We start from the raw sequence: 16,318 nt of genomic DNA on the forward strand, positions 1-16,318 counted from the left end.
TTCATATGGTTAAAACTTCATTTTTTTCAGCATATACCCCTGTTAGTAGAAGTACAAGTAGAAGAGATATACTAAAACTTTATAACAAAATAAATAATAAACTTAAAAACAAATTTCAAAATTTTAGGAATATATCTATTGCACTTACATCAGACATATGGGCTTGTAGATCAAAAACCAATTTTTTAACTGTCACAATACATTTCTTAGATCATAATTGGGGTTTACAACAAAAATTGATAGGTTTTAAACCATTATATGAAAAACATAGTGCTGAAACTATTTATTTTACAATTCTTGAAGTTTTGCAAGAATATTTATTAACTGATAGGGTTGTAGCGCTAACGCTTGATAATGCAGCTGCTAACACCACGACAATCTCTTTATTTAAAAAGAGATTGGATCAGCGTGGTGAAGGAAATTTTTTTCATCAAAGATGTGCTTACCACATCATCAAATTGATAGTTAAAGCAGGTTTAGATGCTATACATTCGAAGATGGAGAGGATGCACAGAGCTATCGGATTTATCGTCTGCGGTAGCAATAAAAGATGGCAGGAGTACGTTAAATATTGTAAGCAAGAGGACCCACCGGTTCGACCTTTGAAGTTATGTACAAACATGCCTATCCGTTGGAACTCCACATACTTGATGTTGGAAAAAGCTTTGCCAACTGCGAAACAAATTACAGATTTCGTCAACCGGAAGCACTATCCAGAGAAAGTTGTCAACTATGATGATTGGGCGGTTTGTGAACTTTTTTATTCATTTCTTCAAATTCTTTATGATGCTACTAATGCATTAAGTGATATTTATTATCCGACTACTAATTTAGTGTTAGATATTTTACTTCAAATTGCTAAAACTTTTGTTAAATATAGATATAATAACGTTTTAAGGGAAATTGTTTTAAAGATGGAAGAAAAATATGAGAAATATTGGTTAGATATTCCATTCTTATATGGATTAGGCCTTGTTCTAGATCCTAGGTTTAAATTACACGTAGTTAATTGTATAATTACTGAGTTAGACCAGCATTTAGGACATGATTATACGTCTTATTTGACTGACTTAAAAAAAAAATGGATAGCCTTTTTTCTTTATATGAGAACAGGTACAATGGAAGTGGAAGTGGAACGTTCAAGAGAGAGGATCAGGACCTTGATGCAGCCCTCCGTCAAGGATCGAGCAAGTGGATGTATGTGGAACGTGGCGGAAGTAGCAACTCCAGCTTGTACATACATAGACCAAATGAGCTGAATCGCTACCTACAAGTGGACTTATCCTTTATGACGATGAAGGACCAACATGACATGGATATTCTTCAATGGTGGAACCAACATGAAAGTCGATTCCCCATTGTAGCCCAAATGGCACGTGACATTTTATCTGTGCCGGTTTCTACAATTGCATCCGAGTCAACATTTTCAACGAGTGGTTGGATTGTTGAAGATAGAAGATGTTTTTTAACCGATGAGATGATTGAAGTGATAACGTGTTTACGGGATTGGACTCATGTAGAAAGAAGACTACAATAGCACCTTGAAGATCCCGAACTACTTGAACTCTTTAGGAATACAGATTTGAATGATGTAAATATTGTTGACAATGAAGATGAATAATTTAATAAAAAAAAATTATTTAATTGTTTATTTGTGAAGCGTGAATGTGTGAAACGTGAATATTACATTTATGTTAAAAATTAAAATTAACTATTAATTAATTAATTTTTAAAATTAATTAAATTTTTAGAAACTTACTAATCTATTCCTAAAAAATACTAAAAACCCCCTATAAAATTTTATTTCGCCCCTAAAATATAAAAAAAGATCAGGGGGGAAAAGAAATTATCCAAGCCCATAGGACCGGTCTTGGGCCCATAGGACCAGTCCTAGGGACCGGTCCGGGTCCTAATATTGCTCATGGGCCTGGGACCGGTGCCAGACCCATGAGCGACTGGTCCCATTTGGGACTAGTCCTTGACCAGCTCTACACCCAGGCTAGACACATTGTTCGAAAATTATTTCTTATTTGTATCCTACCGAAAAAGGGGTTCTTACGTATTTTATATAGTGGAACCTTAGATAAATCAATAGTAGTGTACCGCCAAAGTAATTTTTCTTCCCAAAGGAATTGAATTATCCGAAAGTTGAGCGTTATTATTGATTGTTTTATTTAGAGGTTTAATTGTTTGTTGCATTTTCCCACCTTAAGGTAAATTTGCAATATTACAACTTGAGATCTCACGAGAATAATGTGATGGTGATATTTATGACTTATTCTTATTTTATTTATGCTCATCAGGATATATTTATTAAATAAAGTTTTATATATTATGATGTTGTTTTATATACAGTAAAACCTCTCTATAGTCATAATGGTGGGACCAATTAATTTTATTACTATGAGGAGGTCATAACTTAATGGAGGTTTAGTTACAAAAATTATAGTTTTGATTTCTTATTTTTTAATTCATGTTTTAGTAGTACAGTATTAAGATTTCAATTCATATTTTAGTAGTATTATGATTTCAATTCAGTGTTTCAATTGCCTACTTTTGAAATTGATAAAAGATCGTGTCTTGAAACCAGCAAAGATAAGTGACATTGATGGAACTATAAATGCAATTGATGTGAAGCCACAGACAATTGTCAATGGTTTTAAGTATTGCAAAATTAGGACCTCCGATTTCGATGAATTGCAAGTTACAAATGAAGTGGATAAGGAAAATAAAAGAGTCATTGCAAAATTGAGTGATTAGATTTAACAACTTCACTACACTAATCGAATAGATATTAATGTCTTTCTCGATCATCCAAATGAACAACAAATCGTGTATGCTTTAACCGAAGAAGAAAACATTGCTACAATTAGACAAGAAGATAAAAGAAGTAATCTTAAGGATGATAGTACGGAAATATAAAAAGTTTCGTGCCATGAAGCTCTAAAATGCTTGAGAAGCTAAACATATTTTGGCTTCAAGAAGGTATCCATGCTAGCAAGTTATTACATACTAGTAATGTAAAAGATGTGGTAACAACTCTAAAATATAAATTATTGTCTTAAACAACTTTAGATAAATGTTTTATTTCATCTTAAACCTTTAATGTAATATAACATATATTTTTTGGTAATATACAGATAATTATTACTATGTGGAGGCAACTTTCCTTAAGACAGAAATTAGAAAAATTATAACTTATTACAATGTGTGGTTTATTTTTATTTATAATTATCCCAAATTGAGACTATAATTTTTTATGACTATGTAGAGTTTATTCTTATATAGAGAGGTTTTACTGTATATGGTATTGTATATATTTCACAATATATTGTTAATTGTTAACATTGATTCTTTGACTATGGATGTTGGTTTGAGTTGGTAATATAGATTTGATATTCCTTATGAGTTGTCTTTTTTCCACTATTAAATCAGTTTTGATTGGCTTTGAAGTCATGGCATTGATGAGAAGAACACCTAAGACTATTACAACAACCCATCAAAGAGAAAAGGTGAATTGGATGATTAGGACTCTTCGTGGTTATAAGTTTGAACCAAATGGACATGAACCTTAATTAGTCCAATTAGTGTATCATTTTATTCATGTGAATGAAAAGATACATGATATTGTCTGGGAAGGAGGATTGATTAAAGATGAGTTGAAGATTAATGTCCTTAAGGAGACTCTTAATTACCCTTGTCTCATTGGTTTGCTTGATTTGTTTTGGAAAAAGCTGAAAGATCAAAGCTCTAAAGTCATTAATAATGTTTATAAATGTTTAGTTATCCAATTCATCAAGAAGTACATAAATTGGGGTGTCAAGAAGACGGCCAGTGTATCTATTGGAGTCTCAACTCATAAAGGTCATCACAAGAGTTTTGGTGTTCTCTTGCCTAGGATAGATTACAAATTAGATAATGACCTTAGAATAAGACTCATTAGATCCTTCTCAAGTCATGGGAAGTGACATTTTGATTGATGATATCTATGATAGTGGGATATTAGAATTTTTAGACAGTGTTATAAAATTGTGAATTTTTTTTTTTTTATTAGCCTTGTTTTTTTTAGTTTTATATAGATTCAATTTACTTGTAAGGTGAATAAGGATAATTTGTTGAAATTGAAATCCTTGAATAAAATGGTGTACTTTTGTTTGAAGGAAGGTTATTTGCAGTGTCTAATTTGTTTATCTCCTTCCTTGATGCAAAAGTTGAATATCTCTTCCTTGACTACCTCTGTATTTGTTCAAGAAAATATGAATTTTCCTATTCCTTTTTTTTTTTTTTTTTTTTTTAAATGTTGGTCATTGAAAGATGAAGATTTTCTTTATGCTTGTTTTAGTAATTTTGAACCATGTTTTAATGAAGTTAAAAATTGTCAAGATTGAAAATTTTCCGCATATAAGAGTTTTCTTTTTCTAAAACTTTAGTTTATTCTTGACAATTATTTATCTCATTTAAGGGGAAGGTATTTTCTATATATATATATATACACGAGTCTTGAAAAGTTTCAAAATATTTGTTTAAAGCATTAATTGAAGATTTTAAAATCTGTAAAGAAATTTTTAGGTAACAAGTATTGCGACATACATGGAACTCTTTTTTATATAGTTGGTTGCAAAAGGTTTTGTTATGCCTTGTACACCTAAACAGAATGGGATGGCTGAGAGTCATAGTTGCACTATTAAAGGTATGATGAAATATTGTTGATATGTATTCTATGAAATGTAATTATTCGTGATAGCTTGTGTTTTCTCTTATTAAAGTTATACTCATTGGTTATAGATGAGTGTTTAAGCTAAAAGAGATTAAAAAACATATTAAATTGTTTTATGGCTAGGTTACTAGCTATGAGCTTCACATAAGGAGTATATATTTCTTGTAGAAATGTTTGTCCTCTAATGAATTATGCTCTCATATTTTTTTAGGTCATTGGGAGGATTTTTAATTTCTTTTGGTTGACTATATTGGATAGATTTTCTTTAATCTAGATATAAATCAATGAGTGGTATTAAAGAAACTTATGAGTTTTTATTATTATTATTATTATTAAAGACTATTTGTTTTATGCTCACATGTGGTATTTCTAATCTCTTGAGAGATAATTAGAAATGGTGGGCTCACTAAATCAAATGTCTTATTGTTTAATGAGTTTTGGTATATGTTTTAAATGGCTTATAGGGCTGTTTCAGATAAATTCTTGAAGGGTTGTATATATTTTATGTCTTTAAAAAAAAAAAAAAAAATATGGTCAAGAATTATGATTATGGTTGAATACATGCTACAGTGGTAATAAGGGGTCGAATCTAGTGATGCGGGTCACTAGCAGCCTGATGGACCTGCGAGGAAAATAGCAAAGGTCGTGGAGACTTGGGATGGAATAATGCTAGGGTTTTACAACGGAATGCTAAGGCTTAGGGGAACCATTATGAGAGGGTTTGTCTATGTTTATATAGTGAACCTTGAGGGTTCCCATCCCAAAAAGATCTCAAGTCCTATTTTTGGAGGAGTTATCTTCCAGGCAGAGATATGATTCCTCGCCTTTATCGGATTAGGCTCACCAATTTCAACAAGAATATAGGTCTTACTAGAAGAGGAAGCAGAATTAGATTTTGATTCTCTGTTTATCGGACTGTTGTGGGCTGATGGGCCGGAACCCAGTCAAGCTTAATTTGCAGGGTAGCCCAACTCGTGGAGAGGGCAATTCGCAAATTAGATTTAAGCGTGGGTCCAGCCAGAATTGGGCTAAGGCCTTGGGCCGTAACATGTTTATTTTGTTATTGGACATTGTTAGGTATAATACGATTTTTGGCCCATATAGTTGTTATGGCTAATTCATTAACCAAAGTGTTAAACCTGTTAACTACTATATACATGTGATAACATGTGTTTTGAGTTTTGATGCATTTGGTTAGTAGGAGTTTTTATTCAGTCTATTACATGATATCATTTGTATTTGTAATAAACTGGATATCATATTTGTTTTTGTATTGTTATTATATAATGTCACATGCATGTGAAAGATATTTTACATTGTGACAAGTTGAACTAAAGATTGTTGACCTCATTGTTTATATGAGTTGTTAGCTTGTTTTCCTGTATGGAAGTGTTTTGTTGTCACTTTAGATGCATATGGTTTTCTTTTCACAATAAGTGACCGTGACAGTTTAATATTAACATTTGAGGATTGTTGTAGAGTACACTAGTACTGGATTTATGTTGACTGATCCCTTAACTGGAGGACTAAGACTTGTCTCTCTTTTAAACGTTATGTATTGAACATGGTTGTTATAAGGTCTTTTGATGTGCCAAGTTAGTGGGACTTTGTTGTAAAGTAGTTAACTAATGACATTTATTTTCAATTAAGTTAACGTATTATGATCATGATCATTGTGTCTAGTATACTTATTTGTATATATACATATGCACATATGGTATGGTGGACAACATAATACAGCATTGTGTCTCAAGAATAAGATTTTACTTGAGAATGACAATTGTATGAGTATGTTTCATATTTATATTTGGAGATAATTGTTGAAGCATACTAGCTTCATTGGAAGTTGTAGATCTAGCTTTTCTAAGAAGCATAAAGATTGTAGAGAGATCATAAAGAGTACTGACAGGGGAATAACACATGTTTTGTTTTGATCACTTGCTGAGTGTTATCCCTGCCACACTCCCAGACTACTAATCCACGTGATCTGGTTATTAGTAATTGTAATCATGGATTGATTTTATGTCGATATAAAATGTAAAGATTGTTTTGTTTCATTATTGATAATCATATTGACATGATTATTGGTCGAAGTGTTATCTCTAGACTATTCGTTTTCTTAAAATAGTGACCACTTTAAAATAAAATGTTTGTTTGCCCAGAGTCAAAAATCATTTTCTTTTATTAAAACAAACCAAAAACAATTCATGTTGCCCAAGTGGGAGAATGTTAGAAAATTTCCTAATTATGGGCCAACATGAATTATATTTTGATTTAATCAAACCAGGCAAATATATAGTTCAATGAGATGTCCTAATGGGCTTATGTGATCATTCCAGAATTTGCCCAAAATACTTGATTTTGAATAATCAAGGTTTTACTACTAGTGTGAGCTTGAGGCTGTAATGAGCTTCAAGGTTTATTAGGTTTTTAATGGGCCGGTCTAATAGACTAATATAAATTGACTAGGTCCTCTTTCCAAACGTAATCTGCATAACTTAACCCATTTATTAGTCGTCATTAAGCGTGCGTTATGGGGAAGGAAGACTTACGCTCTCTGTGCCAAAAGGAAAAACTGCCACTTCTTAAGATTCAAAGACAATAATCAAATCAGGTTTCTCTTAGAATCTTTTACGATTAATTGAGTATTCTATAATCTATGTGTTGATCTTTTGTGATATCAATAATAAAGATTGATTTATGTCTTAAGTCTTAAGGTTGATTTATTATTGATTAACTGATTTTCTTACAATTAAGACATAATATGTGATTGCCTTTGAGATATTACATTTGTATAAATAGCCCCTCTTCTTCTTTAGCTTTTGACATTATCTTCCATGCTTTCTTCACAATTTGTTTTGGATTGAAGATAGTTAATGAATGGGAATCGTGAATGTCAGTGTTGCGCTTTTGACATTATCTCCCATGCTTTCTTCACCATTTGTTTTTGGTTTGAAGATAGTTGTAATGAATGGGAATCGTGAATGTCAGTGTTGTTGCACTTTCTTGCGCGCGTGCGCGCTCGAGGGGGGGTTGGGTTGTCGGTTGTTTTGGAGAGTGGACATCCAAATTATAGGGGTTTAGGGTGAACCAATGACGATGGTTTTTTGTGAGGGAGAGAGGTTGGGTTCATTTATTTTATTTACAAGCCAACTTACTTAGATAAGTAGCCAATTAAATTCAAGACTCAATTTGTTAACGTGTCTTTTAGGAATGTATCTTTTTTAACTCTTCCGTGTTTCAACATCATAACTGTAGTGTTTGTTAAGTTATTTAAGAGACAAAATCTACTCTATTTTCATAATGGGAACATAAATGTCGACTTAAATTCCAAAGGCTATTAACTGTGCATTCAAGCTGTAATGACTTGAAAGATTTAACTCAAAAAAAAATAATAATAATAATAAATAAAATTGTGAAATGAAAGAAATCAGGTCCATTTACTTATCTGCCTTTGGGGCCTCTGTGACGGAAACGGCCCAGTGAAGTCCAATCCAACAAAGTATAAACTGGGTTTGTTTTTGTAGTCAGGAACTTAAGGCCCATGACAAGTTTATCTTTTATCTGGACTAATATAATTAATAATTTGTCATAAATAAAATATTTCTTTACAATAATTATAAATCATAAGTACAAGGGATCAAGATTAATAAATATTCAGAACCCACATAATTTTTTTTTTTTTTGGGGAGGGGGGAGGGTATGGTAATTGGTGGTCAACCCTTACACTTACTACAACTTAAACTCAAGATCTTTTTGTCTCTTAACTCTTCGATTCATCCTTCGCTTCATCAGGTTATAAGGGTGTTTAATCCACGTAATATTTGGGCACAATAAAGTAAAAATAAAGATACTAAATAACAGTGATGTTAAAGAGCTGGCAGCATTTTGTTTGTGTCGTGACCTGACCTAAAACTTTAATTAGGTTGAAGTACATTGAAGGGGCAAGGGCGCAAGGCAACCATCCAAATTTAAGTTGATCACTTTGATTGATATTTGAATCAAACATTGAATTATGAAGGGGGCAAACTAGGTTGGAGCAACTTCCAACATACGGCCCTCCAATTTTATTTATTTATTTGTAGTTAAGTTGGATCCTATCCTCCAATATTAATTATGATGTTAAGTGACAATCATGAGCATTTGACAACAATTTTCAGCAAAATAAATAATATATAATTCCTTTAATTTTATTCTGATATATACTATACTTATACATTTATTAATCCATATAAGACCCGTTATTAAAACAAACTAAAAAAACTGTATAGAATTGCAATAATTTAATATATATATATATTTTTTTTTTAAATGACGTGGCAGAAAGTCCGTGAAAAGTGGATGAAGCTGACTAGGTGCCGGTGGAGGGTTTGAGCCACACTTTTGACATTTCCCTGAGTATTTCATACCAATTCCAACTGTCACGACTCTTCTCATTGCTCTCGTTTTTCCTTCCCTCGATACCTCGCTTTTCTTTCATTTCCTTTCTCTCTAAGCAACTCTTCTCTCACATGCATTCTCATTCTATTCTTAACATTGAAATCAATTACTCTCCGTCCTAGCTCAGCCCGCCCCGGTCCGAGCCCATCAAATGCATTCTCTCACCACCCCTACTATTGCCACCAAAGCCGACGCCGCCGCAGTAGCTCCGCTTCAGTCCCTTCTTGACATAATCACAAACCTCGTCTCTCTCCTCCTCCTCTCATCTCTCAGCGTCCGATCGTTCGTCGGACGGTGGCAGATCCTCCGTACCAAACTCATTTCTCTTCAGTCTTCTCTCTCCTCCATTTCCGACTCCCCTCACTGGAGTGAGAACCCGCTTCTTCACACTCTCCTCCCTTCACTTCTCTCAACTCTCCAGCGCCTCAAAGCCCTCTCCGACCAATGTACTCTCAGTTCCTTCACCGGCGGGAAGCTATTAATGCAGAGCGACCTCGACATCGCTTCCACTTCACTCTCTAACCATCTTCGTGATATTGATTTGTTACTCAGATCTGGAGTCCTCTACCAATCAAATGCTATTGTTCTCTCGCAGCCAGGTCCCGCCTCTGATAAAGAAGACTTAGTGCTGTTTATCAAAGATCTTTTCACAAGATTGCAAATCGGTGGTGTCGAGTTCAAAAAGAAAGCTCTAGAATCACTGTTGCAGCTACTAATTGATGATGAGAAATCAGCGTGTTTGGTTGCTAAAGAAGGGAACATCGGATACTTGATTACTTTACTTGATTTTCACCATCAGGGTTTGATTCGAGAACAGGCGGTTTTGGGTCTATCAATTGTGGTCTCAGCGAGTGATGAGTCAAGAAAGATTGTGTTTGAGGAAGGAGGACTCGGTCCTTTGTTAAGAGTTCTTGAAACAGGGTCTATGATCCTGAAAGAAAAAGCTGCGATTGCTATTGAGGCTATAACCATCGATCCTGAAAACGCCTGGGCTGTTTCAGCATACGGCGGCGTTTCGGTCTTGATGGAAGCGTGCCGATCTGGATCGGTCGCTACTCAGACACATGCAGTGGGGGCGATTAGGAATATTGTGGCCGTGGAAGATATTCAAACTACTCTAGCTGAAGAAGGCGCTGTACCGGTACTGGTCGAGTTAATGGCTTCAGATTCTAATAGTGCAAAAGAAAATGCAGCTCATTGTATAGCCACACTCGCTTCTTCAGGTGAGTACTTCCGCGTTTTGATTATTCGAGAACGAGGGTTAGAAAGACTGATGCATTTGATTCAAGATTCTTCGTCAAGTTTAGCTACAGTCGAAAACTCTTTGCGTGCAATCAGTTCACTTTCTTTATCAGATTCCGCGGCAAGAATCTTGTCATCTTCAACCTCATTTATAATCCAACTGGGGGAATTTGTCAAGAAGGGGAACATGTTATTACAGCAAATTTCGTCTTCATTGATTGGTAACTTATCTATCAGTGATGGTAACAAGCGAGCTATTGCAAACTGTATGGGGTCTTTAGTGAAACTAATGGAGTGTCCGAAGCCGGTGGGGTTACAAGAGGCGGCAACACAAGCGATTGTGTCAGTGTTGACCGTGAGGTCGAATCGGAAAGAGCTGGTGAGGGATGAGAAAAGCGTGATGAGATTGGTGCAGATGTTGGATCCGAAATATGAGGCTGTCAATAAAACGTTCACAGTGATGGTGGTTGCGGCGGTGTTGAGTGGAGGAAGTAACGGGTGTAGAAAGAGATTGGTGGCTGCTGGAGCTTATCAGCACTTGCAGAAGTTGGCGGAGATGGAGGTCGCCGGAGCCAAGAAGGTTTTGCAGAGACTCGCCGGGAATCGGCTCAAGAGTATTTTCAGCCGGACTTGGAGGGAATAATTGAAAGAAAAAAACTAACCCCGCCAACTCAGGTACGATTTTTTTCTAAAGGTTATAAATGGAATTTTAGGTTTATTTTTATTTTAGGTGAAGCTTCCTAGGAATAGGAGTGTAGCTACTGTAGCAGGCTACTTTCTTCAATTTTAGCGCCTTCTAATTGTCAAAAGACAATGCTGTCCTTAGGTTAAGAATGGTGAGAAGACTTAACCAATAGCCTATTGCCAATTTTAGGGCCTTTTTACTGTTAAAAGACAATGCTGTCATTAGGTTAAGAATCATGAGAAGACTTAACCTATAGGCTTTTGCCATGTTGTTGACCATTAATCCTGATATATTTGTAATCACAAAGAATTTATATTTAATATAATATATGAAATAAACACCGTCCGTCGACATTAATAATGTCAAAGTTCAACTATAGACTCATGAGCTTATCTTTGAAAGGAAAATGTGGACCGACCCCCAAGGACTGGTCAACACGTGATACACGTTATACTTGCACTGAGTATGAATATTTTAACATTTTATATTTTTCTGAAGTGTGAAATTGATCTTATAATACAGGAGGAAGAGTCCGTTCGGATTTTGTAACCGTCGAACAATACAGCAACTACCTATTGGGCAAGCGACAAACAAACACAGACCTCGAATACTTAACCTTTTTTTTTTTCACCTTATTATAATTTATAAAGTAATTTTTATACAGTTTAAAAAAAGATTAATTATTTTAATTAATATGACAAAAAGCATGGATGCGGTTTTTTAGGGAGTATCCTCGTTTTTTTTTTTTTAAATGAAAAATTGATTCACTCATGAAGCTGAGCTGTAAGTGAGAGCAAGAAGTTATGATTGTTATTATTATTATTTTTTAATATTTGGATGAATCTTGTTTGATAATGTACATGGTTAGTGGCAACTGTTATTGTATTTGTTTTTACTTGAAATAGTGTGGATTATGATGATTTTATCAGAAACATTGATTCTCCTTTTGTCTGGTTTTGCTTGGTTTCTTGTATGATGATAATAATGATGATGATGGTGAATGTTGATTGATATGGACAGACGTTGCTGATTTACAAAGGTGTACCTGATGCTACATCTATAACCCACCAATGCTTTAGGAGCTTTATTGCTTCCTTGGTGACGGTCATGGAAATCAATGGTAATTAGTATAGTCTTTAGTTTCGCTTCATCAGATTTTGGTAGGGGACCCCCCCCCCTTTCCTCATGCTTAGTTTTGAGTTGTATGATCACTGCATCACAAGTCGTAATTCATGGATCAAACGGTACTGATGTCATTGGAATCTGAAAAGAGAAAAAGAAGAGGAAGGCTCGGCGCAGATATAGGGAAGTGAGGAATTGGGGGTCCCCAGGCCAGGGATGTCACATGGGAAAGAATTTACAACTACATATAGATATAATAAGATGGAAGATGTGTGGACCATTTCATTGTCACATGCTCGTTTTTGTAAACGAAGGAATGGGTACCCGTGCCCTACTCTACTCTGCATCTGATACGACTAAAGAAAAGTGAATAACTTTTTCTTGTTATATTTCTCGTGATATTGATGTCTCTCTTTAAAGCTGCTGCATAAACCAAGCTGTAAAGCTTCACACTTCGTTTCACGGTTTCTTATTTTTCCCGCCATTGTTCTCATGGTTGCGTTTACTATGCTTCCTTCTACTTTCATTGATGCTTTCAACCATGTATATTCCGATTCCTCCAGCTATCTTAGCTATGCCATTTCAAGTGTTATCTTGTTTACAAGTTAGTTTCTATAATATTGCTGTTTCAACTTTGCAGCAAAGTGTTGGAATAATTAACCATTTTTGCTTTTCTTGGGCATCCACTGATATTAGTTGGTGTTTATTTGGCAAACATAAAATGAATCTAGGATATGTTTAGCTTTATACTTTCTTTCTTTTTCTTTATGTAATTCTAGTTTAGTGGTAGAGACTGGACAATATCTTGTTTATTAAGGTTGGTCTTGGTCACATAACTTTATCGATATGCTGATTTAACACATCCATTCTCCCTTCCCTGGTGTGGAGCATATTTATGGTGGACTATTTAACTCAAACATTTGCTTCGTCCCTGTTGGATTTTAATCTGCCAATGCATATCTGGTAATATAAAGGTCTTAGATTGAGTTGTTTACCAAGTGATTTTTCAATGATGTCCCAGGAATACATGGTTTTAACGTTTTCATTGTTTCTTTTCCTCACTTTCACACATGCAATTAGCATGAAGATTGGCGCCAGGTCAAACTGAAACATTACGAGCAACTTACTCGCTTTCATCGTTTCACATATGCAATTAGCATGAAGATATCATCAGGACTTATTCGTCGACAGTCTGTTAAACTTTTAAATAACTCATCTTTGGATTACAAAATTAATCATACATTTCATCTGTCTACAATATTTTCAAAGTATATTAAAGGCAATGTTCATTTGTTAGAAGCATTTGTATACCACATCTACCGTCCTCTTCCTATATATATCTAGAGCCTATTGATAATGGCTGTAAGTATGTTTGAGTTCCGTTGTTAGCAATTAAATAAAAAAAGAAAACAAGAAAATTCACAATAGTGTTCATGAGGCTAAAGCGAGTGTTCTATTTCAATCCGCATGCATGTATTTATTAAATTTGGTCTACCAGAACTAAGCAACTCTGTTAACTAAGTATAAACAAGCATACACAAACCTCTGCTTTGTTTTCCTAAATTAAGCCATACGCTTTGCTATAATCTTGTTTTGATTCTGTAACCACAGTTGTTGTTCATGCAATACAATTTGGTTATTTGGAGACCCATTATTGATATGCATATGGTTGTCACCCATGCACGACTCAAAAGGATCATCTTCAATCTGCATTGCCATTGTAAATGGGTCAACATTATGTTCAAATGTTGGGGTTGCCCGAAATGTTGGAGCGGCTGAAAAAGTATCTGTAGTGATTTGAAATTCTTCTTGTTCACTATTGACAGTGGTTGATACATCCATTGCATCTTGTAGAAATGGATTATATGGTTGCTGATCAGGCGAAGAATTAGTTTGATGAATGAAATTGTCCGAAATTGATGCATTGGTTAAAGTTTCTGATTGTTGTTGTGTTGCAGTTTCAGCAAGCATAAGCTCCCACTCATTTCTTTCATGTTGTTGCTGTTGATTATGCTCTTCCGTCGTGCAGTCGTCTAAAAATAAAATATCCAAAGTCATATCTTTGCATTGATCGAGGGACATAGAATGGTTTGATATAGTATCTATGGTACAAATATTGTCATATTCTTGTTGATCAGATCGTGAAGATGAACAATATTGCTCAAAAGATGCACTCGGGCTTGTTCCTAGCGAATCAAATTCAGATTCTCTTTCTGTTGGTCCTGATGATTGATCACAAATATATTCATCACCAGGTTCAGAACTTGATGAACAAGGGTCCTTATTATCAGGTACTGGTGGCGCTGGAAGAAGCATTACTGGTGATCTGCTCCTATTTCTAGGGAAAGAAGCTTGGTCTTTCAAGAATTCTTTCAATGTTTCAATAAGCTCATCTGATACCTTTTGTACACTCGGGTATTCGGAGGTTCTTCCAATCCCAATACTCTTACACAATGCATAAAATGAACAAAGCTCTTCAAATTGTTTTGAAGCCTTGACACAAGCCTGGAACGCACTCGCACATGATTCATATTGTAGATGGAAGAAATTATCTAAAAGGAGCGCCAATGCATCAGATATATCCCTGTATAAGTCAAAACTTTCTTGTACAATTGCATACAGAGAAATCTGAACCAGTTTGTTGCTTTTGGCTGCACCAGTTGGTCTTGTACCAATGGCTCTATCAAGCAATCTTTGCCAACTTGATATTCTGTCAATTAAAAGTGTTGGTTTCATGTCAGTAACAGGTTTGTGGCATCTCCCAGCTCCACCATTCTCCTTTTCTCGATTTGTGTATCTTCTTTGAAGCTTCCCTGAAAGAAAACAATCTAAACGTTCATCAAGATAGATGGCAAAAGTCCTAACAAAAGCAGTATAATCCCAGGGGCTTGACTTGGAGTCATCTCTAAAATTTGTAAGGTTGAGAATCTTGTGACCACGTTTCATTGCATTACTAATTTCTCTAGGGAAAAAAGGGTCACCATCATGAAATATTTTAAGAATAAGCATGAGGGACTTAAGAGCAACAATCCAATTCCGAGTCCTGCCTATTCTCTTGGCAATGACTTGTGCACAAGCCACAACATGAACTTTGTTGGAAGAAATCAATTGAAGCAATTCGTTAAGGTAGCGGTCATCAACCGGAATTTCATCATGTCTGGTGGCCTTAAGGATTATAACTTCAACGTTTGATGGCGTTGATTTAGAAACCTTGGCTAATCCAATGCTTGTTTGATCTTTAACTGCCCCAATTGCCTTCTTCAGCTTGCTTGGCATATTTTGTTCAATTCTTTCCTCAAAGCTGTAGTGGGTTTTTTCTTGTGAAAAATGATCAATAACGAGGAGGTGATTTTGAAGGATTTTTTACAGGAAATTTTTTAATATGGTAGAGGGAAGGTGATTATTTTTTATTTGGATGGTGAAAACTATTGAGACAGCCTTAAACTTTTAGCTAAATCGGTTTTATTAATTATGAAGAATTGTAAGTTTCGTTGACCAAGTCAACAAATCAGTTAAATGAATGATAACACTTAACGCGTGTATTCCAAATATCTAGATGAACCATTGATTGCAGCCGTATAATTCTGTTGAATTTTAACTTCCAACCTACGTGGCCCAATGGTTCGTCATGAGGCTATATGGGCTGGGCTGGGCTGGGCTGAGCTAAGCCTATTGGTTGCTACACAATTCACACAAGCTTTTCGCCAAATCCTCAAAACCCATAAATACACATTAACAATTGAGATAACGCCCTATTATTGGATAAGAGTAGTGCTAAGTTTATCGTAAACCTAACATAAACTTNCGCGTGTATTCCAAATATCTAGATGAACCATTGATTGCAGCCGTATAATTCTGTTGAATTTTAACTTCCAACCTACGTGGCCCAATGGTTCGTCATGAGGCTATATGGGCTGGGCTGGGCTGGGCTGAGCTAAGCCTATTGGTTGCTACACAATTCACACAAGCTTTTCGCCAAATTCATAAATATACATTTAACAATTGAGATAACGCCCTATTATTGGATAAGAGTAGTGCTAAGTTTATCGTAAACCTAACATAAACTCATCTTCCCTAACTGTGAATGAAAGATTACGGCATTTTTAGCACCA

At 35.0% G+C, this 16,318-nt stretch overlaps 2 protein-coding genes across 3 annotated transcripts; one reads left to right on the forward strand and one right to left on the reverse strand.

Annotated features, from left to right (window-relative positions):
• Window positions 1-9,142: 9,142 nt before the first annotated feature.
• LOC116120391 lies at window positions 9,143-12,929 on the forward strand. Of its 2 annotated transcripts, none has more exons than XM_031406345.1 (2): window positions 9,143-11,074; window positions 12,105-12,929. In XM_031406345.1, the coding sequence occupies exon 1, from the start codon at window positions 9,309-9,311 to the stop codon at window positions 11,040-11,042; it is 1,734 nt and encodes a 577-aa protein (XP_031262205.1). In that variant the 5' UTR covers window positions 9,143-9,308; the 3' UTR covers window positions 11,043-11,074; window positions 12,105-12,929. The 2 variants fall into 2 exon arrangements, with proteins under 2 accessions (XP_031262205.1, XP_031262204.1); XM_031406344.1 differs by lacking the exon at window positions 12,105-12,929 and adding an exon at window positions 11,607-12,098.
• An 840-nt stretch (window positions 12,930-13,769) lies between these two features.
• On the reverse strand, window positions 13,770-15,482 carry LOC116120378 (clathrin coat assembly protein AP180-like). The gene has a single exon (XM_031406328.1). It carries the CDS (start codon window positions 15,480-15,482, stop codon window positions 13,770-13,772), a length of 1,713 nt encoding a protein of 570 aa, XP_031262188.1.
• Window positions 15,483-16,318: the final 836 nt, after the last annotated feature.

Source organism: Pistacia vera, unplaced genomic scaffold (assembly GCF_008641045.1).
Source record: "Pistacia vera cultivar Batoury unplaced genomic scaffold, PisVer_v2 Contig93, whole genome shotgun sequence".
Taxonomy (NCBI): Eukaryota; Viridiplantae; Streptophyta; class Magnoliopsida; order Sapindales; family Anacardiaceae; genus Pistacia; species Pistacia vera.

Bases quoted from the DNA above. Each gene is read 5' to 3' on its own strand.
- LOC116120391 (XM_031406345.1), top strand. From the start codon at position 9,309: ATGCATTCTCTCACCACCCCTACTATTGCCACCAAAGCCGACGCCGCC.
- LOC116120378 (XM_031406328.1), bottom strand. From the start codon at position 15,482: ATGCCAAGCAAGCTGAAGAAGGCAATTGGGGCAGTTAAAGATCAAACA.